General features: G+C 59.0%; 1 protein-coding gene across 3 annotated transcripts in view; it reads right to left on the bottom strand.

Annotated features, from left to right (window-relative positions):
- The window catches only part of LOC144740592 (uncharacterized), a 34,292-nt gene extending 7,070 nt beyond the window's left edge, over positions 1-27,222 (bottom strand). The window contains exons 1-4 of one of the 3 annotated variants that reach the window (XM_078623408.1): positions 27,110-27,222; positions 9,982-10,090; positions 8,282-8,380; positions 2,220-2,276 (exon numbers count right to left, since the gene is read on the bottom strand). In XM_078623408.1, coding sequence (XP_078479534.1) covers positions 2,220-2,276; positions 8,282-8,380; positions 9,982-10,011 — 186 coding nt within the window. In that variant the 5' untranslated portion in view covers positions 10,012-10,090; positions 27,110-27,222. Of the gene's footprint in view, positions 1-2,219; positions 2,277-8,281; positions 8,381-9,981; positions 10,091-12,134; positions 12,327-27,109 lie in introns of those variants that run through there. The other 2 variants (XM_078623409.1, XM_078623410.1) reach the window with 2 other exon arrangements.
- Positions 27,223-28,000: the final 778 nt, after the last annotated feature.

Below are 28,000 nucleotides of genomic sequence, written 5' to 3'. Positions count from 1 at the left end.
ATCTCCGACCCCCAGGAACAGGTTTGCAGATTTGCTGAGCATTTCTGTGAAGTCCTGGGGGAGGGGAAATCCCTCCACATGGAAAACATCGTGAGACAAAGTGGGGATGACCCTGCTGAGGCTGGAAGAGGAAGTCACCCCTTGTGAGTTGCTGTCTGAGGTGACAGCTGTTGAGGAAGTACTGAAGGCTATACAGAGTCTGGGACCAGGAAAGGCACCGGGCAGAGATGATCTCCCAAGCGAACTGCTGAGGGAGGGTGGCGTTTGTGCACAGACTACCCTACATGGCATCATATCAACAGTCTGGACCACTGGACGGGTTCCGCAGGACTGGAAGGATGCCCTGGTGGTCCCCATCTTTAAGAAGGGAGACCGCACTGACTGTAACAACTACAGGGGCTTCTCACTCCTCAGTGTGCCGGGAAAGGTTCTCGCAAGGATTATTCAACACCGCCTTGCCAGGAACGCTGAGGAGAGGCTTGCGGAGCCCCAATGTGGTTTCAAGAAATGGTGGTCCTGCACAGATGCCATATTTTCTGTCCGTCTGCTACAGCAGAGGTGTACGGAATTCCAACAAGACCTACATCTCTGCTTTATTGACCTGGTCAATGCCTATGATACCATCAGTAGGCCTGGGCTCTGGGTTGTTCTTCGTGCTTGCGGAGTCCCTGACCCGCTGCTCACGATCATTAAGGACCTTCATGATGGTGAGCGGGCCTGGGTAAAACTACGTGGCCGGGAGTCGGAGCCATTCCCTGTTCACCTTGGGGTGCGACAGGGATGTCCTCTGCCTCAAACATTATTTCACATCTATTTCGACCACGTAGTTCGTGAAGCCTTCAGTAGCTGTACCGGAGGAATTTCCATCTGGTACAGATACAATGGGAGGCTGATCAATGCCCGCGTGCGGTCAAGGGATGGCTCCCTATTGGTCAACCCCGTTATGTACCTGGTAATTGTGGCTCACTCAGAGGAGGAGTTGGGGCCTTACCATCAGCCCCACCATGGAGAGAGTGGAGAGTTTCCCACACCTGGGCAGTGTGCTCATGACCAGCTCTGGTTTTACAGCAGAGGTCTCATTCCGAATCAGTCGAGCGGCAATATCATTTCATCGGTTGCATAACGCTGTGTGGAAGCTACCTGGTCTGTTGCTCCACACGAAACTTCGGGTCTTCTTGGCCACGGTCATTCCCTCCCTTCTCTACGCTTGCGAAACGTGGACCCCCCTAATGCAACATCTTCGCCGGTTGGAAACATTTAGGTTGGCCTGCCTATGATCAATCCTGGGTTTAACCAGGATGGATTGTGTGAGGAGCTCACAAATCCTTGAAAGATCTGGGCAAAGTCCCATCGGTGAGCTCCTCCGGCAGGCAAGGCTGCGTTGGCTGAGTCATGTAGCCCGCATGCCCAGCCACCGCATGCCTAAACAGCTTTTGTTCGGCCGGATCGAGGGGGCTAAACTGGCGCGGCACGGGCTAGAGAAGAGATGGAGTGATGTGGTACAGAAGGGCGTGGAGCTGAGTGGACTTGCCGATGACTGGTGCCAGCGGTGTCAAGATCGGCCTCTGTGGAGGAGGCTCGTGAAGAACGCTACTGGGCAGTTGGAGGCAGTCGCCCTCCAACAACAACGGAGGGTCGAGGAGCAACGCTCACAACAATGAAAAGAGTGCCGGGTGGCTAAAGCACAGCAAGTTGGCATAGTAAGGGGCACAGGTGGTGCATCAGCCAGTCATCTCAGTCAGTCGACCCGTGGCACCTGGGTCTGCCCCGTGACCTCCTGCCAGCGGGCGTTCGACACTTCGCGTGGCCTCAATGTGCACATAGCCTGGCACAAGCGTCGTGGTGACGTCACCGCCACTTAGTGGTAAATGGCGGTTGTTGTTGTGAGTGAGTGTGGGTGAGTGTGAGTGAGTGCGGGTGATTGTGAGTGAGTGTTAGTGGGTGAGTGAGTGGGTGGGTGGGTGAGTGAGTGGGTGGGTGGGTGGGTGAGTGAGTGAGTGGGTCGGTGAGTGAGTGGGTAAGTGTGAGTGAGTGCGGGTGAGTGTGAGTGAGTGCGGGTGATTGTGAGTGAGTGAGTGTTAGTGGTTGGGTGGGTGAGTTGGTGGGTGGGTGAGTGAGTGAGTGGGTGGGTGAGTGGGTGAGAGTGAGTGGGTAAGTGGGTGAGAGTGGGTGAGTGTGAGTGAGTAAGTGTGAGTGTGGGGTGAGGTGGATCATCTCACCTCATTGGTCCTTTCCATGCGCAAAGGCCCAAATCCTGGCGGACGCCTGAGCTGCAGCTACACACACACATGACAAAGACAAAGATCCCCAGCTAGCTTATAACACACTGTAGGGGCAAGTGCTGTTAGCTAGTAGCAGCAGCGCCTATGAAGGCTACCGACACTGTGGCACACGAGGGGGTGGGTGGCCAGCACCACGCCCGGTCACCTTTGTCTCCTAATGGCTGATTACTACACTCAACTGCACATAGTTCCGGGCCTTCTAGAGGTTCTGTTCCTGAGTCGATTTGTTGTGAAGTCCAACTTTACTCCTCTCGATTACGAACACGTTGTACGGTGTGTACACTAAACACGTGGAATGGATTCAAACGTATTATCATCTCTTGGTGATGTAGATGCCACCGGTTCTTCATATTCTTCAGATGTAGATGACACTGGTTATTCATATTATTCAGATGTAGATGCCACTGGATCTTCACATTCTTCAGATGAAGATGCCATTGGTTCTTCACGTTCTGCAGATGTCACTGGTTCTTCATGTTCTGCAGATGTAGATGCTACTGGTTCTTCATGTTCTTCAGATGTAGATGCCGCTGGTTCTTAACGTTCTGCAGATGTAGATGCCGCTGGTTCTTAACGTTCTGCAGATGTAGATGCCACTGGTTATTCACGTTCTGCAGATGTAGATGCCACTGGTTATTCACGTTCTGCAGATGTAGATGCCACTGGTTCTTCACGTTCTGCAGATGTAGATGCCACTGGTTCTTCCCGTTCTGCAGATGTAGATACCACTGGTTCTTCACGTTCTGCAGATGTAGATGCCACTGGTTCTTCACGTTCTGCAGATGTAGATGCCACTGGTTCTTCACGTTCTTCAGATATAGATGCCACTGGTTATTCACGTTCTGCAGATGTAGATGCCACTGGTTCTTCACGTTCTGCAGATGTAGATGCCACTGGTTCTTCACGTTCTGCAGATGTAGATGTTACTGGTTCTTCACGTTCTGCAGATGTAGATGCCACTGGTTATTCACGTTCTGCAGATGTAGATGCCGCTGGTTCTTAACGTTCTTCAGATGTAGATGCAACTGGTTCTACACGCCCTCAGATGTAGATGTCACTGGTTCTTCATGTTCTGCAGATGTAGATGCCACTGGTTCTTCACGTTCTGCAGATGTAGATGTCACTCTTTCTTTTTGTTCTTCAGATGTAGATGCCACTGGTTATTCACGTTCTGCAGATGTAGATGTTACTGGTTCTTCATGTTCTGCAGATGTAGATGCCACTGGTTCTTCACGTTCTGCAGATGTAGATGCTACTGGTTCTTCACGTTCTTCAGATATAGATGCCACTGGTTATTCACGTTCTGCAGATGTAGACGCCGCTGGTTCTTAACGTTCTTCAGATGTAGATGCCACGGGTTCTTCACGTTCTGTAGATGTAGACGCCACTGGTTCTACACGCCCTCACATGTAGATGTCACTGGTTCTTCACGTTCTGCAGATGTAGTTGCCATTGCTTCTTCACGTTCTGCAGATGTAGATGTCACTGGTTCTTCACGTTCTGCAGATGTAGTTGCCACGGGTTCTTCACGGTCTGCAGATGTAGATGCCACTGGTTCTTCAGGTTCTAGAGATGTAGATGCCACTGGTTCTTCATGTTCTGCATATGTAGATGTCACTGGTTCTTCACGTTCTGCAGATGTAGATGCCACTGGTTCTTCACGTTCTGCAGATGTAGATGCCGCTGGTTCTTCGCGTTCTGCAGATGTAGATGCCACTGGTTCTTCACGTTCTGCAGATGTAGATGCCGCTGGTTCCTCACGTTCTGCAGATGTAGATGTCACTGGTTCTTCATGTTATTCAGATGTAGATGCCACTGGTTCTTCACCTTCTACAGATGTAGATGCCACTGGTTCTTCATGTTCTACAGATGTAGATGCCCCCGGTTCTTCACGTTCTGCAGATGTAGATACCACCGGTTCTTCACGTTCTGCAGATGTAGATGCCACTGGTTCTTCACCTTCTACAGATGTAGATGCCACTGGTTCTTCATGTTTTACAGATATAGATGCCACCGGTTCATCACGTTCTGCAGATGTAGATGCCACTGGTTCTTCACGTTCTAGAGATGTAGATGCCACTGGTTCTTCACGTTCTGCAGATGTAGATGCCACTGGTTCTTCACGTTCTGCAGATGTAGATGTCACTCGTTCTTCACGTTCTGCAGATGTAGATGCCACTGGTTCTTCATGTTCTGCAGATGTAGATACCACTGGTTCTTCACGTTTTAGAGATGTAGATGCCACTGGTTCTTCACGTTCTGCAGATGTAGATGCCACTGGTTCTTCACGTTCTGCAGATATAGATGCCACTGGTTCTTCATGTTCTGCAGATGTAGATGCCACTGGTTCTTCACGTTCTGCAGATGTAGATGCCACTGGTTCTTCATGTTCTGCAGATGTAGATGCCACTGGTTCTTCATGTTCTGAACATGTAGATGCCGCTGGTTCTTTATGTTCTGCAGATATAGATGCCACTGGTTCTTCACGTTCTGCAGATGTAGATGCCACTGGTTCTTCACGTTCTGCAGATGTAGATGCCACTGGTTCTTCACGTTCTGCAGATGTAGATGCCACTGGTTCTTCACGTTCTGCAGATGTAGATGCCACTGGTTCTTCACGTTCTGCAGATGTAGATGCCACTGGTTCTTCACGTTCTACAGATGTAGATGCCACTGGTTCTTCACGTTCTGCAGATGTAGATGCCACTGGTTCTTCACGTTCTGCAGATGTAGATGCCACTGGTTCTTCACGTTCTGCAGATGTAGATGCCACTGGTTCTTCACGTTCTGCAGATGTAGATGCCACTGGTTCTTCACGTTCTGCAGATGTAGATGCCACTGGTTCTTCACGTTCTACAGATGTAGATGCCACTGGTTCTTCACGTTCTGCAGATGTAGATGCCACTGGTTCTTCACGTTCTACAGATGTAGATGCCACTGGTTCCTCACGTTCTGCAGATGTAGATGCCACTGGTTCTTCACGTTCTGCAGATGTAGATGCCGCTGGTTCTTCACGTTCTTCAGATGTAGATGCCACTGGTTATTCACGTTCTGTAGATGTAGACGCCACTGGTTCTTCACGTTCTGTAGATGTAGATGCCACTGGTTCTTCACGTTCTGCAGATGTAGATGCCACTGGTTCTTCACGTTCTGCAGATGTAGATGCCACTGGTTCTTCACGTTCTGCAGATGTAGATGCCGCTGGTTCTTCACGTTCTGTAGATGTAGACGCCACTGGTTCTATACGCCCTCAGATGTAGATGTCACTGGTTCTTCATGTTCTGCAGATGTAGATGCCGCTGGTTCTTCACGTTCTGTAGATGTAGACGCCACTGGTTCTATACGCCCTCAGATGTAGATGCCACTGGTTCTTCACGTTCTGCAGATGTAGTTGCCACGGGTTCTTCACGTTCTGCAGATGTAGATGTCACCACCGGCATCTATTGAACTTATGACTCTCGGTCCGAACGGGCAACTGGATGTACGGTGCCAGGTTTGTTCGTATCTCTGAATATTCGTTTAGTCGAGCGTTCGTAAGTAAAGAAGTCCTTGTACGCATTTGAGGCCGAGTCGACCTAAGGGAGGCCAAGGACCGGGTCTCGGTTAATCGTTACAAAAGTTGTCCGTGCGCGGGAATCGAACTCGGGGCGTCGGTGTTTGTAACAGCCGCGGAGTGGTGAGTCGTGGTGAGGAGTAGTGAGGAGTGGTGAGGAGTGTTAAGTGGGGTGGTGAGTAGTGGTGAGGGGTGAGGAATGAGTGGTGGTAAGGAGTGGTGAATGGTGAGGAGTGGTGAGGAGTAGGGAGGCTTTGTGAGGAGTGGGGAGTGGTGAGTGGGGTGGTGAGGATGGTGGTGAGTGGTGAGGAGTGGTGGTGAGTGGTGTGGAGTTCTGATGAGTGGTGAGGAGTGGTGACGAGTGGTGAGTGGGGGTGGTGAGTCATGGTGAGTGGGGGTATTGAGTTCGGGTGAGTGGTGACTTGGGGTGGTGAGTGGTGGTGAGTGATTGGTGAGTATGGGTGGTGAGTGGTGGTGAGTGGGTGGTGAGTGGATGGTGAGTGATCGTGAGTGGGGGTAGTGAGTGAGTGGTGAGTGAGTGGTGAGTGGTTGTGAGTGAGTGGTGGTGAGTGGTGGTGAGTGGGGGTGGTGAGTGGGTGGTTAGTGGTGGTGAGTGGTGAGTGAGTGGTGAGTGGGGGTGGTGAGTGATGAGTGGTGAGTGGTGGTGAGTGGGTGGTGAGTAGATGGTGAGTGGTGGTGAGTGAGTGGTGAGTGAGTGGTGAGTGGGGGTGGTGAGTGAGTGGTGGTGGTGAGTGGTGTGGTTAGTGGTGGTGAGTGGGTGGTGAGTGAGTGAGTGGTGAGTGAGTGGTGAGTTGTGGTGGTGAGTGAGTGGTGAGTTGGGGTGGTGAGTGAGTGGTGAGTGAGTGAGTGAGTGGTGAGCAGTGAGTTGGGGTGGTGAGTGAGTGGTGAGTGGTGAGTGAGTGGTGAGTGAGTGGTGAGTTGGGGTGGTGAGTGGTGAGTGAGTGGTGAGTGAGTGTTGAGTTGGGGTGGTGAGTGAGTGGTGAGTTGGGGTGAGTGAGTGGTGAGTGAGTGTGAGTTGGGGTGGTGAGTGAGTGGTGAGTTGGGGTGGTGAGTGAGTGGTGAGTGAGTGGTGAGTGAGTGGTGAGTTGGGGTGGTGAGTTGGGGTGGTGAGTGAGTGGTGAGTTGGGGTGGTGAGTGAGTGGTGAGTGAGTGGTGAGTTGGGGTGGTGAGTGAGTGGTGAGTGAGTGGTGAGTGAGTGGTGAGTTGTGGTGGTGAGTGAGTGGTGAGTTGGGGTGAGTGAGTGGTGAGTGAGTGGTGAGTTGGGGTGGTGAGTGAGTGGTGAGTGGTAAGTTGGGGTAGTGAGTGAGTGGTGAGTTGGGGTGGTGAGTAAGTGGTGAGTTGGGGTGGTGAGTGAGTGGTGAGTTGGGGTGGTGAGTAAGTGGTGAGTTGGGGTGGTGAGTGAGTGGTGAGTGAGTGGTGAGTGAGTGAGTGAGTGGTGAGTTGGGGTGGTGAGTGAGTGGTGAGTGGTGAGTTGGGGTGGTGAGTGAGTGATGAGTTGGGGTAGTGAGTGAGTGGTGAGTTGGGGTGGTGAGTGAGTGGTGAGTGAGTGGTGAGTTGGGGTGGTGAGTGAGTGGTGAGTTGGGGTAGTGAGTGAGTGGTGAGTTGGGGTGGTGAGAGAGTGGTGAGTTGGGGTGGTGAGTGAGTGGTGAGTTGGGGTAGTGAGTGAGTGGTGAGTTGGGGTGGTGAGTGAGTGGTGAGTGTTGAGTTGGGGTGGTGAGTGAGTGGTGAGTTGGGGTAGTGAGTGAGTGGTGAGTGAGTGGTGGTGAGTGGTGAGTGAGTTGGGGTGGTGAGTGAGTGGTGAGTTGGGAGTGAGGTGAGTGAGTGGTGAGTCGAGTGAGTGGTGAGTTGGGGTGAGGTGATGTGTATAGTTCGTTGTTTGGAGGTTGCTGGTGGTGATTGAGTGTGCTTGAGTAGGGAAGGTTCTGCGTGACTGTGAGTGCGTATTTGCTAATCGTGTGAGTGGTGAGTGGTAAGTTGGCGGGTAGTGAGTGAGTAGTGAGTGAGTGAGTGGTGAGTTGGGGTGGTGAGTGAGTGGTGAGTGGTGAGTTGGGGTGGTGAGTGAGTGATGAGTTGGGGTAGTGAGTGAGTGGTGAGTTGGGGTGGTGAGTGAGTGGTGAGTGAGTGGTGAGTTGGGGTGGTGAGTGAGTGGTGAGTTGGGGTAGTGAGTGAGTGGTGAGTTGGGGTGGTGAGAGAGTGGTGAGTTGGGGTGGTGAGTGAGTGGTGAGTTGGGGTAGTGAGTGAGTGGTGAGTTGGGGTGGTGAGTGAGTGGTGAGTGTTGAGTTGGGGTGGTGAGTGAGTGGTGAGTTGGGGTAGTGAGTGAGTGGTGAGTGAGTGAGTGGTGGTGAGTGGTGAGTGAGTTGGGGTGGTGAGTGAGTGGTGAGTTGGGGTAGTGAGTGAGTGGTGAGTGAGTGGTGAGTACCCCCACCTCTGGAGCCTGTACCAGGGAAGGTTCCACGGAATCGTTCCCAGGCGGGATATCAGGGCTGTCATTTAAAGGCCCCATTCCTGATAGCCACTTCATTGGCTACACAAGGGGCACGCGGGGGGGGGGGGGGGGGGGCACCGGGGGGGGGGCACGGGGGAGGGGCACGCCGCGGGGGGGGGGGCACGGGGGGGGGGGGCACGGGGTGGTAGTGGGGGCGAGTGGGGGTGGGTGCCACGGGGGTCATGGAGAGACCCGCGGGGGTGGTAGACACGGAGGGAGGGGAGGGAGCGGAGCGAGGGGAGGGGGAGGGGGGAGAGGGAGGGGAGGTAATGCCAGATTTGGAATCAGCACCCCGCAAAATTACCTTAAAACCGTGGGAATACCTTATGCCAGAAAAAGTGTGTTGACCAGTGTAAGCAAAAAACCCGACATGATGAACGAAGCAAAGTGCCGAAAGACCGAGCATCTTTCTGTTTCTTCTGATAATGTAATACCGTTGAGGACTCTTGGACGCCGGGGTCGAGGCACACGTATTTATTCCGCAACAGTTGTCACAACCGCGGACATACAACACTGGAGGGGGTATCGGCCCCCTCACCCGGCTAGCTGGGAATACACTGCTAGCTATCTCTGACCTACCTCCTAGTCCTCCACTAACGGGCTAGGGGAGGCTGTCTGGCCCGACACTGGTAAGTCGGGCTACGGTACCCGGAGTCCCAGAGCACTAGCTCTGGTTCTCGGGACCACGCCGCTGGCTCGGTCGTGCGCGGCCCTGACAAGGGCGGCGTCCCAGGGGAGTCCAGGGCTCTAGCTAGACGATCTTCGCTCTTCACTGGTTTAGCTTTAACATTCTGCCCCGAGCCCTCTGACACATCCCCCTTTATACTCAACCCCCCGCTGAGGGGTGGGGCCCCGGGCTGCCTGGCGCGGACGTCGTTGAGAGCACCCCCCCCCCCCGTGCACTCACGTAGCCCCGCCCACTGTGTTTGTTTCCCATAAGCTGCCATGCATAACGGCTCTCTCTCTAACACCCCTACAATAAGATAAAGAGGAGTCGGAGGAGGTCACCACGAGGCATCTACAACCGCCCCGGGGACTGCCCCATCAGCCCTCGCTTGTCGTTATCGCCGTCCAAGGTCCGTCGTTTTGTCCCCACCATCAATGCCAGGAGACTCTGAGCCTCATCACCCCCACCCCTTACACCCCACACCCAACCCCCCCCCCCCCCTTTGGTCCAACAAGCACGTTCCTGCGACGTTCAATGCAATGCTGCCCAACTATTCTGCTGCTGCTGCTGCTGCTACGTTGGTGGCAACTGTGTTCAAGTCGAGTGGTGGTGGGGTCAGCTTGGGGTCAGCTTGGGGTTAGGGTGGGGTCAGAGTGGGGTCAGTGGAGTCAGGGTTGGGTCAATGTAGGGTCAGGGTGGGGTCAGGTTGGTGTGTTGGGGTCAGGGTGAGGTCAAGGTGGGGTCAGGGTGGGGTCCGGGTGGGGTCCGTGTGGGGTGTTGGGGTCAGGGGTGGTGTGTTGGGGTCAGGGTGGGGTCAGGGTGGGGTGTTGGGGGTCAGGCTGGGGTCAGGGTAGGGTCAGGGTGGGGTCAGGGTGGGGTCAGGCTGGGGTCAGGGTGGGGGTCAGGGTGGGGTCAGGGTGGGCTGTTTGGTGTCAGGGTAGGGTCAGGGTGGGGTCAGGGTGAAGGTTCTGACCATAGCGCCAACCTGGCGCGGCACCTCCATCAGGTTACAGCACACAGCAGACTCGACTCTCTTCAGCCAGGGTTACAAAGTAGACAGAGGCGAAGCAGGTGCCACTCACCTGCACACACAGACACACACACAGACACACACACAGACACAGAGACACACACACAGAGACACACACAGACACAGAGACACACACACACAGACACAGAGACACACAGACATATACACACCGCACACAACCAGGACACAGTCACACACACAGACATACACAGTCACACACACATACATATACACACAGACACACACACATATACAGACATACACAGACACACACACACAGACATATACACACCGCACACACACATACACAGTCACACACCATACATAGTCACACACACACATACACACACATACATATACACACCGCACACACACACACACACAGACAGACACACACACACAGACATATACACACGAAACACGCATATACACAGTCACACACACAGACATATACACACAGACACACACACATACACAGACACACACACACACATACACAGTCACACACACACAGACATATACACACAGACACACACACATACACAGACACAGACATACACACACCGCACACACACAGACATATACACACAGACACACACACACACAGACATATACACACAGACACACACACATACACAGACACAGACATACACCACACCGCACACACACAGACATATACACACAGACACACACACACACAGACATACACACTCCACAGACATATACACACAGACACACACACAGTCACACACACAGACATATACACACAGACACACACACATATACAGACATACATACACAGTCACACACACACATACACAGACACATACACAGACACACACACAGACATATACACACCGCACACACACATACACACACACACAGACACACACATACACAGACACACACACACACACAGACACACACACATACACACACACAGACACACACACACACAGACACGCACACATACACACACACAGACACACACACGCACAGACACACACACACACACAGTCACACACACAGACATACACACTCCGCACACACACATACACACACACAGACACACACACAAAGACAAAGGTCCCCCGTGTAGCCTTAGCAGACGGGGTTTGTAGCGGTCAGTCCTACACTACGCTGCGACCCCATCAAGTCGAGTTCCATCAACAACGCCAGCGACGTTTATCGACCCTGCTGGGCCTCCCCTAGGTCGACTCAGCCTCAAATGAGTACCTGGTGCGGTTTGTAGTAAACATCGTCACTGGGGAGACAAAGGCGGCCGGGCGTGGTGCTGGCCAACCACCCCCTCGTGTGCCACAGTGCCGGTAGCCTTCATAGGTGCTCGCTAACAGCACTTGCCCCCAACAGTCTGTTAAGGCTACACTGGGGACCTTCGTGTGTCTGTGTGTGTGTGTCTGTCTGTGTACGTGTGTGCGTGTCTGTGTGTGTATCTTTGTCTTGTGTGTGTCTGTGTGTATGTATCTTTGTCTGTTTGTGTGTGTCTGTGTGTGTGTCTCTGTCTGTGTATGTGTATGTCTGTGTGTGTGTGTGCGTGTCTGTGTGTATCTTTGTCTTGTGTGTGTGTGTCTGTTTGTATATATCCTTGTCTGTTTGTGTCTGTCTGTGTGTGTGTGTCTGTGTATGTGTGTGCGTGTCTGTGTGTGTGTCTCTGTCTGTGTATGTGTATGTCTGTGTGTGCCTGTATCTGTATGTGTATGTGTGTGTCTGTCTGTGTGTGTCTGTATCTGTATGTGTATGTGTGTCTGTCTGTGTGTGTGTCTCTTGTATCTGTCTGTGTATGTGTGTGCGTGTCTGTGTGTATCTTTGTCTTGTGTGTGTCTGTGTGTATGTATCTTTGTCTGTTTGTGTGTGTCTGTCTGTGCATGTGTCTGTCTGTGCATGTGTGTGCGTGTCTGTGTGTGTGTCTCTGTATGTATATGTGTGTCTGTGTGTGCGTATCTGTCTCTGTCTGTGTATGTGTGCTAACAGCACTTGCCCCAACGGTCTGTTAAGGCTACACGGGGGATCTTTGTCTTTGTATGTCTTTGTGTACGTATCTATATGTATATGAATACGATGTATAAGGTACTCACAGTACGATACGGAAGGCACTCACGGTCCTGCGTGCTTTGCAAGCGGCGCTGCACTGAGATTTACCTCCCGCTGGTCCAAAGGTGAGTTTGTGTACCTGGCTCAACCACCCACAAAGGTGAGCGTGGTGACCTCACTCACTCACAAAGGTGATAGTGGTGACCTGACTCATCTACAAAGGTGATTATTGGGTGAGTGGGTGGGTGAGTGGGTGGGTAGGTGGGTGGGTGAGTGGGTGAGTGGGTGGGTGGGTGGGTAGGTGGGTGGGTGAGTGGGTGGATGAGTGGGTGGATGAGTGGGTGAGTGATTGAGTGGGTGAGTGGGTGAGTGATTGAGTGAATGAGTGGGTGAGTGAGTGAGTGGGTGAGTGAGTGAATGAGTGGGTGAGTGAGTGGGTGAGTGAGTGAGTGGGTGAGTGGGTGAGCCGGTAACGATCTCGTTACCACCTGGGCAGGGTGGCGTCAGGGTCGACTCAGCCTGAAATGAGTTCCCGGTGCGGTAGTATAGTAAACATCGCGACTGGGGAGACAAAGGCGGCCGGGTGTGCGTGGTGCCGGCCACGCACCCAGCCCCTCGTGTGCCCTGCCGGCATTCACAGGCACAGCCATAACTCGCTAACAGCACTTGCCCCGACATTCCGCGTGGGCTACACGGGGGCACTTTTGCCTTTGCGTGTCCTCTCTTTGCTTTATGTAAACCCCCACCTCTCGCTCGCTCGCTCGCTCTCTCGATCCCTCGCTCGCTCCCTCGCTCGCTCGCTCGATCCCTCGCTCGCTCGCTCTCTCCCTCGCTCGCTCTCTCGATCCCTCGCTCGCTCGCTCTCTCGCTCGCTCGCTCTCTCGATCCCTCGCTCTCTCGATCCCTCGATCCCTCACTCGCTCTCTCGATCCCTCGCTCGCTCGCTCTCTCGCTCGCTCTCTCGATCCCTCGCTCGCTCGCTCGCTCGCTCTCTCGATCCCTCGCTCGCTCGCTCGCTCTCTCGATCTCTCGCTCGCTCTCTCGATCCCTCGCTCGCTCTCTCGATCCCTCGCTCTCTCGATCCCTCGATCCCTCGCTCGCTCGATCCCTCGCTCGCTCGCTCGCTCGATCCCTCGCTCGCTCGATCCCTCGCTCGCTCGCTCGCTCGATCCCTCGCTCGCTCGATCCCTCGCTCGCTCGATCCCTCGCTCGCTCGATCCCTCGCTCGCTCGATCCCTCGCTCGCTCGATCCCTCGCTCGCTCGATCTCTCGATTCCTCGCTCGCTCGCTCTCTCGATCCCTCGCTCGCTCGCTCTCTCGATCCCTCGCTCGCTCGCTCTCTCGATCTCTCGATCCCTCGCACGCTCGCTCGCTCGCTCTCTCGATCTCTCGATCCCTCGCTCGCTCTCTCGATCCCTCGCTCGCTCGATCCCTCGCTCGCTCGCTCACTCTCTCGATCCCTCGCTCGCTCGCTCACTCTCTCGATCTCTCGCTCGCTCGCTCGCTCTCTCGATCCCTCGCTCGCTCTCTCGATCCCTCGCTCGCTCTCTCGATCCCTCGCTCGCTCGATCCCTCGCTCTCTCGATCCCTCGCTCGCTCGCTCTCCTCGATCCCTCGCTCGCTCGATCCCTCGCTCTCTCGATCCCTCGCTCACTCGATCCCTCGCTCTCTCGATCCCTCGCTCTCTCGATCCCTCGATCCGTCGCTCGCTCTCTCGATCCCTCGCTCTCTCGCTCTCTCGCTCGCTCGCTCTCTCGATCCCTCGCTCGCTCGCTCTCTCGATCCCTCGCTCGCTCGCTCTCTCGATCGCTCGCTCTCTCTCTCGTTCCCTCGCTCGCTCGCTCTCTCGATCCCTCGCTCGCTCGCTCTCTGGATCCCTCGCTCGCTCGCTCTCTCGATCCCTCGCTCGCTCTCTCGATCCCTCGCTCGCTCTCTCGATCCCTCGCTCGCTCTCTCGATCCCTCGCTCGCTCGCTCTCTCGATCCCTCGCTCGCTCGATCCCTCGCTCTCTCGATCCCTCGCTCACTTGATCCCTCGCTCTCTCGATCCCTCGATCCCTCGCTCTCTCGCTCTCTCGCTCGCTCGCTCTCTCGATCCCTCGCTCGCTCGCTCTCTCGATCCCTCGCTCGCTCGCTCTCTCGATCCCTCGCTCGCTCGCTCTCTCGATCCCTCGATCCCTCACTCTCTCGATCCCTCGCTCTCTCGATCCCTCGCTCGCTCGCTCTCTCGATCCCTCGCTCGCTCGATCTCTCGATTCCTCGCTCGCTCGCTCTCTCGATTCCTCGCTCGCTCGCTCTCTCGATCCCTCGCTCGCTCGCTCTCTCGATCTCTCGATCCCTCGCACGCTCGCTCGCTCGCTCTCTCGATCTCTCGATCCCTCGCTCGCTCTCTCGATCCCTCGCTCGCTCGCTCGATCCCTCGCTCGCTCGCTCACTCTCTCGATCCCTCGCTCGCTCGCTCACTCTCTCGATCTCTCGCTCGCTCTCTCGATCCCTTGCTCGCTCGCTCTCTCGATCCCTCGCTCGCTCGCTCTCTCGATCCCTCGCTCGCTCGATCCCTCGCTCTCTCGATCCCTCGCTCGCTCACTCTCTCGATCCCTCGCTCGCTCGATCCCTCGCTCTCTCGATCCCTCGCTCGCTCACTCTCTCGATCCCTCGCTCACTCGATCCCTCGCTCTCTCGATCCCTCGCTCTCTCGATCCCTCGATCCGTCGCTCGCTCTCTCGATCCCTCGCTCTCTCGCTCTCTCGCTCGCTCGCTCTCTCGATCCCTCGCTCTCTCAATCCCTCGCTCGCTCTCTCGATCCCTCGCTCGCTCGCTCTCTCGATCCCTCGCTCGCTCGCTCTCTCGATCCCTCGCTCGCTCGCTCGCTCTCTCGATCCCTCGATCCCTCACTCTCTCGATCCCTCGCTCTCTCGATCCCTCGCTCGCTCGCTCTCTCGATCCCTCGCTCGCTCGCTCTCTCGATCCCTCGCTCGCTCGCTCGCTCTCTCGATCCCTCGATCCCTCACTCTCTCGATCCCTCGCTCTCTCGATCCCTCGCTCTCTCGCTCTCTCGCTCGCTCGCTCTCTCGATCCCTCGCTCGCTCGCTCTCTCGATCCCTCGCTCGCTCGCTCTCTCGATCCCTCGATCCTTCACTCTCTCGATCCCTCGCTCTCTCGATCCCTCGCTCGCTCGCTCTCTCGATCCCTCGCTCGCTCGATCTCTCGATTCCTCGCTCGCTCGCTCTCTCGATTCCTCGCTCGCCTCGCTCTCTCGATCCCTCGCTCGCTCGCTCTCTCGATCTCTCGATCCCTCGCACGCTCGCTCGCTCGCTCTCTCGATCTCTCGATCCCTCGCTCGCTCTCTCGATCCCTCGCTCGCTCGATCCCTCGCTCGCTCGCTCACTCTCTCGATCCCTCGCTCGCTCGCTCACTCTCTCGATCTCTCGCTCGCTCTCTCGATCCCTTGCTCGCTCGCTCTCTCGATCCCTCGCTCGCTCGCTCGCTCTCTCGATCCCTCGCTCGCTCGATCCCTCGCTCTCTCGATCCCTCGCTCGCTCACTCTCTCGATCCCTCGCTCGCTCGATCCCTCGCTCTCTCGATCCCTCGCTCGCTCACTCTCTCGATCCCTCGCTCACTCGATCCCTCGCTCTCTCGATCCCTCGCTCTCTCGATCCCTCGATCCGTCGCTCGCTCTCTCGATCCCTCGCTCTCTCGCTCTCCTCGCTCGCTCGCTCTCTCGATCCCTCGCTCTCTCAATCCCTCGCTCGCTCTCTCGATCCCTCGCTCGCTAGCTCTCTCGATCCCTCGCTCGCTCGCTCTCTCGATCCCTCGCTCGCTCGCTCGATCCCTCGATCCCTCACTCTCTCGATCCCTCGCTCTCTCGATCCCTCGCTCGCTCGCTCTCTCGATCCCTCGCTCGCTCGCTCTCTCGATCCCTCGCTCGCTCGCTCTCTCGATCCCTCGCTCGCTCGCTCTCTCGATCCCTCGCTCGCTCGCTCTCTCGATCCCTCGCTCGCTCGCTCTCTCGATCCCTCGCTCGCTCGCTCTCTCGATCCCTCGCTCGCTCGCTCTCTCGCTCTCTCGATCCCTCGCTCTCTCGATCCCTCGATCCCTCGCTTTCTCGATCCCTCGCTCGCTCGCTCTCTCGATCCCTCGCTCGCTCTCTCGATCCCTCGCTCGCTCTCTCGATCCCTCGCTCGCTCTCTCGATCCCTCGCTCGCTCGCTCTCTCGATCACTCGCTCGATCCCTCGCTCGCTCGCTCTCTCGATCTCTCGATCCCTCGCACGCTCGCTCGCTCGCTCTCTCGATCTCTCGATCCCTCGCTCGCTCTCTCGATCCCTCGCTCGCTCGCTCGATCCCTCGCTCGCTCGCTCACTCTCTCGATCCCTCGCTCGCTCGCTCACTCTCTCGATCTCTCGCTCGCTCGCCTCGCTCTCTCGATCCCTTGCTCGCTCGCTCGCTCTCTCGATCTCTCGCTCGCTCGCTCGCTCTCTCGATCCCTCGCTCGCTCGATCCCTCGCTCTCTCGATCCCTCGCTCGCTCACTCTCTCGATTCCTCGCTCGCTCGATCCCTCGCTCTCTCGATCCCTCGCTCGCTCACTCTCTCGATCCCTCGCTAACTCGATCCCTCGCTCTCTCGATCCCTCGCTCTCTCGATCCCTCGATCCGTCGCTCGCTCTCTCGATCCCTCGCTCTCTCGCTCTCTCGCTCGCTCGCTCTCTCGATCCCTCGCTCTCTCAATCCCTCGCTCGCTCGCTCTCTCAATCCCTCGCTCGCTCGCTCTCTCGATCCCTCGCTCGCTCGCTCTCTCGATCCCTCGCTCGCTCGCCTCTCTCGATCCCTCGATCCCTCACTCTCTCGATCCCTCGCTCTCTCGATCCCTCGCTCGCTCGCTCTATCGATCCCTCGCTCGCTCGCTCTCTCGATCCCTCGCTCGCTCGCTCTCTCGATCCCTCGCTCGCTCGCTCTCTCGATCCCTCGCTCGCTCGCTCTCTCGCTCTCTCGATCCCTCGCTCTCTCGATCCCTCGATCCCTCGCTCTCTCGATCCCTCGCTCGCTCGCTCTCTCGATCCCTCGCTCGCTCGCTCTCTCGATCCCACGCTCGCTCGCTCTCTCGATCCCTTGCTCGCTCTCTCGATCCCTCGCTCGCTCGCTCTCTCGATCCCTCGCTCGCTCGCTCTCTCGATCCCTCGCTCGCTCGCTCTCTCGATCCCTCGCTCGCTCGCTCTCTCGATCCCTCGCTCGCTCGCTCTCTCGATCCCTCGCTCGCTCGCTCTCTCGATCCCTCGCTCGCTCGCTCTCTCGATCCCTCGCTCGCTCGCTCTCTCGATCCCTCGATCCCTCGCTCGCTCGCTCTCTCGATCCCTCGCTCGCTCTCTCGATCCCTCGATCCCTCGCTCGCTCTCTCGATCCCTCGCTCGCTCTCTCGATCCCTCGATCCCTCGCTCGCTCGCTCTCTCGATCCCTCGATCCCTCGCTCGCTCGCTCTCTCGATCCCTCGCTCGCTCGCTCTCTCGATCCCTCGCTCGCTCGCTCTCTCGATCCCTCGCTCGCTCACTCTCTCGATCGCTCGCTCGCTCTCTCGATCCCTCGCTCGCTCTCTCAATCCCTCGCTCGCTCTCTCAATCCCTCGCTCTCTCGCTCCCTCGCTCGCTCGCTCTCTCGATCCCTCGCTCGCTCGCTCTCTCGCTCCCTCGCTCGCTCGCTCTCTCGATCCCTCGCTCGCTCGCTCGCTCTTTCGATCTCTCGATCCCTCGCTCGCTCGCTCTCTCGATCCCTCGCTCGCTCTCTCGATCTCTCGATCGCTCTCTCGATCTCTCGATCCCTCGCTCGCTCGCTCTCTTGATCCATCGCTCGCCTCGCTCGCTCTCTCGATCCCTCGCTCGCTCGCTCTCTCGATCCCTCGGTCGCTCGCTCTCTCGATCCCTCGATCGCTCGCTCTCTTGATCCCTCGATCCCTCGCTCGCTCGCTCTCTCGATCCCTCGCTCGCTCGCTCTCTCGATCCCTCGATCCCTCGCTCTCTCGATCCCTCGATCCCTCGCTCGCTCTCTCGATCCCTCGCTCGCTCGCTCTCTCGATCCCTCGATCCCTCGCTCGCTCGCTCGCTCTCTCGATCCCTCAATCCCTCGCTCGCTCGCTCTCTCGATCCCTCGCTCGCTCGCTCTCTCGATCCCTCGCTCGCTCTCTCGATCCCTCGCTCGCTCGCTCTCTCGATCCCTCGCTCGCTCTCTCGATCCCTCGCTCGCTCGCTCTCCTCGCTCCCCTCGATCCCTTGCTCGCTCGCTCTCTCGATCCCTCGCTCGCTCGCTCTCTCGATCCCTCGCTCGCTCGCTCTTTCGATCTCTCGATCCCTCGCTCGCTCGCTCTCTCGATCCCTCGCTCGCTCTCTCGATCTCTCGATCGCTCTCTCGATCTCTTGATCCATCCCTCGCTCGCTCGCTCTCTTGATCCATCCCTCGCTCGCTCGCTCTCTCGATCCCTCGCTCGCTCGCTCTCTCGATCCATCGCTCGCTCGCTCTCTCGATCCCTCGCTCGCTCTCTCGATCCCTCGCTCGCTCGCTCTCTCGATCCCTCGCTCGCTCGCTCTCTCGATCCCTCGCTCGCTCGCTCTCTTGATCGCTCGCTCTCTCTCTCGTTCCCTCGCTCGCTCGCTCTCTCGATCCCTCGCTCGCTCGCTCTCTCGATCCCTCGCTCGCTCTCTCGATCCCTCGCTCGCTCTCTCGATCCCTCGCTCGCTCTCTCGATCCCTCGCTCGCTCTCTCGATCCCTCGATCCCTCGCTCGCTCGCTCTCTCGATCCCTCGCTTGCTCGCTCGCTCGCTCTCTAGATCCCTCGCTCGCTCGCTCTCTCGATCCCTCGTTCGCTCGCTCTCTCGATCCCTCGCTCGCTCTCTCGATCCCTCGCTCGCTCTCTCGATCCCTCGTTCACTCGCTCGCTCTCTCGATCCCTCGTTGGCTCGCTCGCTCTCTCGATCCCTCGTTGGCTCGCTCGCTCTCTCGATCCCTCGCTCGCTCTCTCGATCCCTCGCTCGCTCGCTCGCTCTCTCGATCCCTCGTTCGCTCGCTCGCTCTCTCGATCCCTCGTTCGCTCGCTCGCTCTCTCGATCCCTCGTTCGCTCGCTCTCTCGATCCCTCGTTCGCTCGCTCTCTCGATCCCTCGTTCGCTCGCTCGCTCTTTCGATCCCTCGCTCGCTCCCTCTCTCGATCCCTCGCTCGCTCTCTCGATCCCTCGCTCGCTCTCTCGATCCCTCGCTCGCTCTCTCGATCCCTCGCTCACTCTCTCGATCCCTCGCTCTCTCTCTCAATCCCTCGCTTGCTCGCTCGCTCTCTCGATCCCTCGCTCGCTCTCTCGATCCCTCGCTCGCTCTCTCGATCCCTCGCTTGCTCGCTCACTCTCTCGATCCCTCGCTCTCTCTCTCAATCCCTCGCTTGCTCGCTCGCTCTCTCGATCCCTCGCTCGCTCTCTCGATCCCTCGCTCGCTCTCTCGATCCCTCGCTTGCTCGCTCACTCTCTCGATCCCTCGCTCTCTCTCTCAATCCCTCGCTTGCTCGCTCTCTCGATCCCTCGCTCGCTCTCTCGATCCCTCGCTCACTCTCTCGATCCCTCGCTCTCTCTCTCAATCCCTCGCTTGCTCGCTCGCTCTCTCGATCCCTCGCTCGCTCTCTCGATCCCTCGCTCGCTCTCTCGATCCCTCGCTCGCTCTCTCGATCCCTCGCTCGCTCTCTCGATCCCCTCGCTCGCTCTCTCGATCCCTCGCTTGCTCGCTCACTCTCTCGATCCCTCGCTCGCTCTCTCGATCCCTCGCTCGCTCTCTCGATCCCTCGCTCGCTCTTTCGATCCCTCGCTCGCTCTCTCGATCCCTCGCTTGCTCGCTCACTCTCTCGATCCCTCGCTCGCTCTCTCGATCCCTCGCTCGCTCTCTCGATCCCTCGCTCGCTCTTTCGATCCCTCGCTCGCTCTCTCGATCCCTCGCTCGCTCTCTCGATCCCTCGCTTGCTCGCTCGCTCTCTCGATCCCTCGCTCGCCTCTCTCGATCCCTCGCTCGCTCTCTCGATCTTTCGCTCGCTCTCTCGATCCCTCGCTTGCTCGCTCACTCTCTCGATCCCTCGCTCGCTCTCTCGATCCCTCGCTCGCTCTCTCGATCCCTCGCTCGCTCTTTCGATCCCTCGCTCGCTCTCTCAATCCCTCGCTTGCTCGCTCGCTCTCTCGATCCCTCGCTCGCTCTCTCGATCCCTCGCTCGCTCGCTCTCTCGATCCCTCGCTCGCTCACTCTCTCGATCGCTCGCTCGCTCGCTCTCTCGATCCCTCGCTCGCTCTCTCAATCCCTCGCTCTCTCGCTCCCTCGCTCGCTCGCTCTCTCGATCCCTCGCTCGCTCGCTCTCTCGCTCCCTCGCTCGCTCGCTCTCTCGATCCCTCGCTCGCTCGCTCGCTCTTTCGATCTCTCGATCCCTCGCTCGCTCGCTCTCTCGATCCCTCGCTCGCTCTCTCGATCTCTCGATCGCTCTCTCGATCTCTCGATCCCTCGCTCGCTCGCTCTCTTGATCCATCGCTCGCTCGCTCGCTCTCTCGATCCCTCGCTCGCTCGCTCTCTCGATCCCTCGGTCGCTCGCTCTCTCGATCCCTCGATCGCTCGCTCTCTTGATTCCTCGATCCCTCACTCGCTCGCTCTCTCGATCCCTCGCTCGCTCGCTCTCTCGATCCCTCGCTCGCTCGCTCTCTCGATCCCTCGATCCCTCGCTCGCTCGCTCTCTCGATCCCTCGATCCCTCGCTCGCTCGCTCGCTCTCTCGATCCCTCAATCCCTCGCTCGCTCGCTCTCTCGATCCCTCGCTCGCTCGCTCTCTCGATCCCTCGCTCGCTCTCTCGATCCCTCGCTCGCTCGCTCTCTCGATCCCTCGCTCGCTCTCTCGATCCCTCGCTCGCTCGCTCTCCTCGCTCCCTCGATCCCTAGCTCGCTCGCTCTCTCGATCCCTCGCTCGCTCGCTCTCTCGATCCCTCGCTCGCTCGCTCTTTCGATCTCTCGATCCCTCGCTCGCTCGCTCTCTCGATCCCTCGCTCGCTCTCTCGATCTCTCGATCGCTCTCTCGATCTCTCGATCCCTCGCTCGCTCGCTCTCTTGATCCATCCCTCGCTCGCTCGCTCTCTCGATCCCTCGCTCGCTCGCTCTCTCGATCCCTCGCTCGCTCGCTCTCTCGATCCCTCGCTCGCTCGCTCTCTCGATCCCTCGCTCGCTCGCTCTCTCGATCCCTCGCTCGCTCGCTCTCCTCGATCCCTCGCTCGCTCGCTCTCTCGATCCCTCGCTCGCTCGCTCTCTTGATCGCTCGCTCTCTCTCTCGTTCCCCTCGCTCGCTCGCTCTCTCGATCCCTCGCTCGCTCGCTCTCTCGATCCCTCGCTCGCTCTCTCGATCCCTCGCTCGCTCTCTCGATCCCTCGCTCGCTCTCTCGATCCCTCGCTCGCTCTCTCGATCCCTCGATCCCTCGCTCGCTCGCTCTCTCGATCCCTCGCTTGCTCGCTCGCTCGCTCTCTAGATCCCTCGCTCGCTCGCTCTCTCGATCCCTCGTTCGCTCGCTCTCTCGATCCCTCGCTCGCTCTCTCGATCCCTCGCTCGCTCTCTCGATCCCTCGCTCGCTCTCTCGATCCCTCGTTCGCTCGCTCGCTCTCTCGATCCCTCGTTGGCTCGCTCGCTCTCTCGATCCCTCGCTCGCTCTCTCGATCCCTCGCTCGCTCTCTCGATCCCTCGCTCGCTCTCTCGATCCCTCGCTCGCTCTCTCGATCCCTCGCTCGCTCTCTCGATCCCTCGCTCGCTCGCTCTCTCGATCCCTCGTTCGCTCGCTCGCTCTCTCGATCCCTCGTTCGCTCGCTCGCTCTCTCGATCCCTCGTTCGCTCGCTCTCTCGATCCCTCGTTCGCTCGCTCTCTCGATCCCTCGTTCGCTCGCTCGCTCTTTCGATCCCTCGCTCGCTCCCTCTCTCGATCCCTCGCTCGCTCTCTCGATCCCTCGCTCGCTCTCTCGATCCCTCGCTCGCTCTCTCGATCCCTCGCTCGCTCTCTCGATCCCTCGCTCACTCTCTCGATCCCTCGCTCTCTCTCTCAATCCCTCGCTTGCTCGCTCGCTCTCTCGATCCCTCGCTCGCTCTCTCGATCCCTCGCTCGCTCTCTCGATCCCTCGCTTGCTCGCTCACTCTCTCGATCCCTCGCTCTCTCTCTCAATCCCTCGCTTGCTCGCTCGCTCTCTCGATCCCTCGCTCGCTCTCTCGATCCCTCGCTCGCTCTCTCGATCCCTCGCTTGCTCGCTCACTCTCTCGATCCCTCGCTCTCTCTCTCAATCCCTCGCTTGCTCGCTCGCTCTCTCGATCCCTCGCTCGCTCTCTCGATCCCTCGCTCACTCTCTCGATCCCTCGCTCTCTCTCTCAATCCCTCGCTTGCTCGCTCGCTCTCTCGATCCCTCGCTCGCTCTCTCGATCCCTCGCTCGCTCTCTCGATCCCTCGCTCGCTCTCTCGATCCCTCGCTCGCTCTCTCGATCCCTCGCTCGCTCTCTCGATCCCTCGCTTGCTCGCTCACTCTCTCGATCCCTCGCTCGCTCTCTCGATCCCTCGCTCGCTCTCTCGATCCCTCGCTCGCTCTTTTAATCCCTCGCTCGCTCTCTCGATCCCTCGCTTGCTCGCTCACTCTCTCGATCCCTCGCTCGCTCTCTCGATCCCTCGCTCGCTCTCTCGATCCCTCGCTCGCTCTTTCGATCCCTCGCTCGCTCTCTCGATCCCTCGCTCGCTCTCTCGATCCCTCGCTCGCTCTCTCGATCCCTCGCTCGCTCTCTCGATCCCTCGCTTGCTCGCTCGCTCTCTCGATCCCCTCGCTCGCTCTCTCGATCCCTCGCTCGCTCTCTCGATCTTTCGCTCGCTCTCTCGATCCCTCGCTTGCTCGCTCACTCTCTCGATCCCTCGCTCGCTCTCTCGATCCCTCGCTCGCTCTCTCGATCCCTCGCTCGCTCTTTCGATCCCTCGCTCGCTCTCTCAATCCCTCGCTTGCTCGCTCGCTCTCTCGATCCCTCGCTCGCTCTCTCGATCCCTCGCTCGCTCTCTCGATCCCTCGCTCGCTCTTTCGATCCCTCGCTCGCTCTCTCAATCCCTCGCTTGCTCGCTCACTCTCTCGATCCCTCGCTCGCTCTCTCGATCCCTCGCTCGCTCTCTCGATCCCTCGCTCGCTCTCTCGATCCCTCGCTCTCTCTCTCAATCCCTCGCTTGCTCGCTCGCTCTCTCGATCCCTCGCTCGCTCTCTCGATCCCTCGCTCGCTCTCTCGATCTTTCGCTCACTCTCTCGATCCCTCGCTCGCTCTCTCGATCCCTCGCTTGCTCTCTCGATCCCTCGCTTGCTCGCTCGCTCTCTCGATCCCTCGCTCGCTCTCTCGATCCCTCGCTCGCTCTCTCGATCCCTCGCTCGCTCTCTCGATCCCTCGCTCGCTCTCTCTCGATCCCTCGCTCGCTCTCTCGATCCCTCGCTCGCTCTCTCGATCCCTCGCTCGCTCTCTCGATCCCTCGCTCGCTCTCTCGATCCCTCGCTCGCTCGCTCTCTCGATCCCTCGCTCTCTCTCTCGATCCCTCACTCGCTCGCTCTCTTGATCCCTCGCTCGCTCTCTCTCTCGATCCCTCGCTTGCTCGCTCTCTCGATCCCTCGCTCGCTCTCTCGATCCCTCGCTCGCTCTCTCGATCCCTCGCTCGCTCTCCTCGATCCCTCGCTCGCTCTCTCGATCCCTCGCTTGCTCGCTCACTCTCTCGATCCCTCACTCGCTCTCTCGATCCCTCGCTCGCTCTCTCGATCCCTCGCTCGCTCTTTCGATCCCTCGCTCGCTCTCTCGATCCCTCGCTTGCTCGCTCACCTCTCTCGATCCCTCGCTCGCTCTTCTCGATCCCTCGCTCGCTCTCTCGATCCCTCGCTCGCTCTTTCGATCCCTCGCTCGCTCTCTCTCGATCCCTCGCTCGCTCTCTCGATCCCTCGCTTGCTCGCTCACTCTCTCGATCCCTCGCTCTCTCTCTCAATCCCTCGCTTGCTCGCTCGCTCTCTCGATCCCTCGCTCGCTCTCTCGATCCCTCGCTCGCTCTCTCGATCTTTCGCTCGCTCTCTCGATCCCTCGCTTGCTCTCTCGATCCCTTGCTTGCTCGCTCGCTCTCTCGATCCCTCGCTCGCTCTCTCGATCCCTCGCTCGCTCTCTCGATCCCTCGCTCGCTCTCTCGATCCCTCGCTCGCTCGCTCTCTCGATCCCTCGCTCTCTCTCTCGATCCCTCACTCGCTCGCTCTCTTGATCCCTCGCTCGCTCGCTCTCTCGATCCCTCGCTCGCTCGCTCGCTCGATCCCTCACTCGCTCGCTCTCTCAATCCCTCGCTCGCTCGCTCTCTCCATCCCTCGCTCGCTCGCTCTCTCCATCCCTCGCTCGCTCGCTCTCTCGATCCCTCGCTCGCTCTCTCGATCCCTCGCTCGCCTCGCTCTCTCGATCCCTCGCTCGCTCGCTCACTCTCTCGATCCCTCGCTCGCTTCGCTTTCTCGATCCCTCGCTCTCTTTCTCGATCCCCTCGCTCGCTCTCTCGATCCCTCGCTCTCTCTCTCGATCCCTCGCTCGCTCGCTCCTCTCGATCCCTCGTTCGCCTCGCTCGCTCTCTCGATCCCTCGCCTCGCTCTCTCGATCTCTCGTTCGCTCGCTCGCTCTCTCGATCCCTCGTTCGCTCGGCGCTCGCTCTCTCGATCCCTCGCTCGCTCCTCTCGATCCCTCGTTCGCTCGCTCTCTCGATCCCTCGCTCGCTCTCTCGATCCCTCGCTCGCTCTCTCGATCCCTCGTCTCGCTCGCTCTCTCTCGATCCCTCGTTCGCTCGCTCGTTCTCCTCGATCCCTCGCTTGCTCGCTCACTCTCTCGATCCCTCGCTCGCTCTCTCGATCCCTCGCTCTCTCTCTCGATCCCTCGCTCGCTCGCTCTCTCGATCCCTCGCTCGCTCGCTCTCCTCGATCCCTCGCTCGCTCTCTCGATCCCTCGCTCGCTCTCCTCGATCCCTCGCTCGCTCTCTCGATCCCTCGCTCGCTCTCTCGATCCCTCGCTTGCTCGCTCGCTCTCTCGATCCCTCGCTCTCTCTCTCAATCCCTCGCTTGCTCGCTCGCCCCTCGCTCTCTCGATCCCTCGCTCGCTCTCTCGATCCCCTCGCTCGCTCTCCTCTCGATCCCCTCGCTTCGCTCTCTCGATCGCTCGCTCGCTCTCTCGATCCTCGCTCGCTCTCTCGATCCCTCGCTTGCTCTCTCGATCCCTCGCTCGCTCTCTCGATCCTCGCTTGCTCGCTCGCTCTCTCGATCCTCGCTCGCTCTCTCGATCCCTCGCTTGCTCGCTCGCTCTCTCGATCCCTCGCTCGCTCTCTCGATCCCTCGCTGGCTCGCTCTCTCGATCCCTCGCTCTCTCTCTCGATCCCCTCGCTCGCTCTCTCTGATCCCTCGCTCGCTCGCTCTCTCGATCCCTCGCTCGCTCGCTCGCTCTCTCGATCCCTCCTCGCTCGCTCTCTCAATCCCTCGCTCTCTTTCTCGATCCCTCGCTCGCTCTCTCGATCCCTCATTCGCTCTCTCATCGATCCCTCGCTCGCTCTCTCGTCCCTCGCTCGCTCGCTCTCTCGATCCCTCGCTCGCTCGCTCACTCTCTCGATCCCTCGCTCGCTCGCTCTCCTCGATCCCTCGCTCGCTCGCTCACTCTCTCGATCCCTCGCTCGCTCGCTCGATCCCTCGCTCTCTTTCTCGATCCCTCGCTCGCCTCTCTCGATCCCTCGCTCGCTAACTCTCTCGATCCCTCGCTCGCTCGCTCACTCTCTCGATCCCTCGCTCGCTCGCTCGATCCCTCGCTCTCTTTCTCGATCCCTCGCTCGCTCTCTCGATCCCTCATTCGCTCGCTCTCTCGATCCCTCGTTCGCCTCGCTCTCTCGATCCCCGCTCGCTCGTCGCTCGCCTCGATCCCTCGCTCGCCTTCGCTCTCTCGATCCCTCGCTCGCTCGCTCTCTCGATCCCTCGCTCGCTCGCTCTCTCGATCCCTCGCTCGCTCGCTCTCTCGATCCCTCGCTCGCTCGCTCGCTCTCTCGATCCCCTCGCTCGCTCGCTCGATCCCTCGCTCGCTCTCTCGATCCCTCGCTCGCTCGCTCGATCCCTCGCTCGCTCGCTCGAATCCCCTCGCTCGCCTCGCTCTCCTCGATCCCTTGCTCGCTCGCTCTCTCGATCCCTCGCTCGCCTCGCTCTCTCAATCCCTCGCTCGCCTCGCTCGCTCTCTCGATCCCTCGCTTGCTCGCTCGCTCTCTCGATCCCCTCGCTCGCTCGCTCTCTCAAATCCCTCGCTCGCTCGCTCTCTCAATCCCTCGCTCGCTCGCTCGCTCTCCTCAATCCCTCGCTCGCTCGCTCGCTCTCTCGATCCCCTCGCTCGCTCGCTCGCTCTCTCGATCCCTTGCTCGCTCGCTCTCTCGATCCCTCGCTCGCTCGCTCGCTCTCTCGATCCCTCGCTTGCTCGCTCGCTCTCCTCGATCCCTCGCTCGCTCGCCTCTCTCGATCCCTCGCTCGCTCTCTCGATCCCTCGCTCGCTCTCTCGATCCCCCGCTCGCTTTCTCAATCCCTCGCTCGCTCTCTCTCTCGATCCCTCACTCGCTCGCTCGCTCGCTCTCTCGATCCCCTCGCTCGCTCGCTCTCTCGATCCCTCGCTCGCTGTCTCGATCCCCTCGCTCTCTCTCTCGATCCCCTCGCTCGCTCGCTCGCTCTCTCGATCCCTCGCTCGCTCGCTCTCTCGATCCCTCGCTCTCTTTCTCGATCCCTCGCTCCGCTCGCTCTCCCGATCCTTCGCTCGCTCGCTCGCTCTCTCGATCCCTCGCTCGCTCACTCTCTCGCTCTCTCGCTCGCTCGCTCTCTCGCTTGCTCCCCTCGCTCGCTCTCTCTCGTTCTGCACGCAGCCCCCCCTCGCAGTCCGACGGCCTCCGACGGGTAGCTCATATCAGCATGCAGAGCTCCCCGTCATCTTTTCCCCTCTCTACTTACGCTGGGGTAGGCCGTGGGGCCGCAAGACGCGGGGTTGGCCTCCATGTCCCTCGTAGGAGCAGTTGGACTCCAGCACTGAGAACTCCAGGTCGTATTTGAGTCCAGCGACCACCCTAAACTCAGGAGGGGTGGGGGGAGGAGGCGAGGGAGAGGGAGGGGGGAGGGAGAGGGAGGGAGAGGGGGGGAGAGGGAGGGGAGGAGAGTGGAGGGGGAGGAGAGGAGAGGGGGGAGGGGTGGGGTGAGGAGGCGAGGGAGAGGGAGGGGGGGGGACAGTGGAGGGGGAGGAGAGGGGTGGGGGGGAGGCGAGGGAGGGGGAGGGAGTGGAAGGGAGAGGGAGGGAGGGGAGGGAGGGGAGGGAGTTAAACTTCAGTGTTTCCCAAAATACATTCCTTGTGGTGTTGTATAGATATTTGCTCACAGCAAACAACAATGAGATGACCTACTTATTACGATGTCTTTATTTTGTATTTATCAACGCGAGCCCCCCACTGTTGAACCGAATGCATCAAACTCCTGGAGAGACACCGAGGGGCATCCACTCTCACCCACTCACCCACTCACCCACCCACCCACTCACACACCCACTCCCCACCTCACCCACCAACCCACCACCACACACCCCACTCCACTCACCCACCCACTCACCCACTCACCCACCCACTCACCCCCACCCACTCACCCACCACTCACCCACTCACCCACCCACTCACCCCACCCACTCACCCACTCACCCACCCACTCACCCACTCCACCACCCCACTCACCCACCTCACCCCACCCACTCACCCACCACTCACCCACCCACCATCCACTCACCCACCCACTCACCCCACCCACTCACCCACTCACCCACCCACCCACCCACTCACCCGCCCACTCACCCGCTCACCC

The sequence above is a fragment of the Lampetra planeri genome, unplaced genomic scaffold, assembly GCF_965212315.1.
Source record: "Lampetra planeri unplaced genomic scaffold, kcLamPlan1.2.h2 scaffold_237, whole genome shotgun sequence".
In the NCBI taxonomy this organism is placed as follows: Eukaryota; Metazoa; Chordata; class Hyperoartia; order Petromyzontiformes; family Petromyzontidae; genus Lampetra; species Lampetra planeri.
The sequence above is the reverse complement of the archived record's forward strand: the minus strand, read 5'-3'. Positions and strand labels throughout refer to the sequence as shown.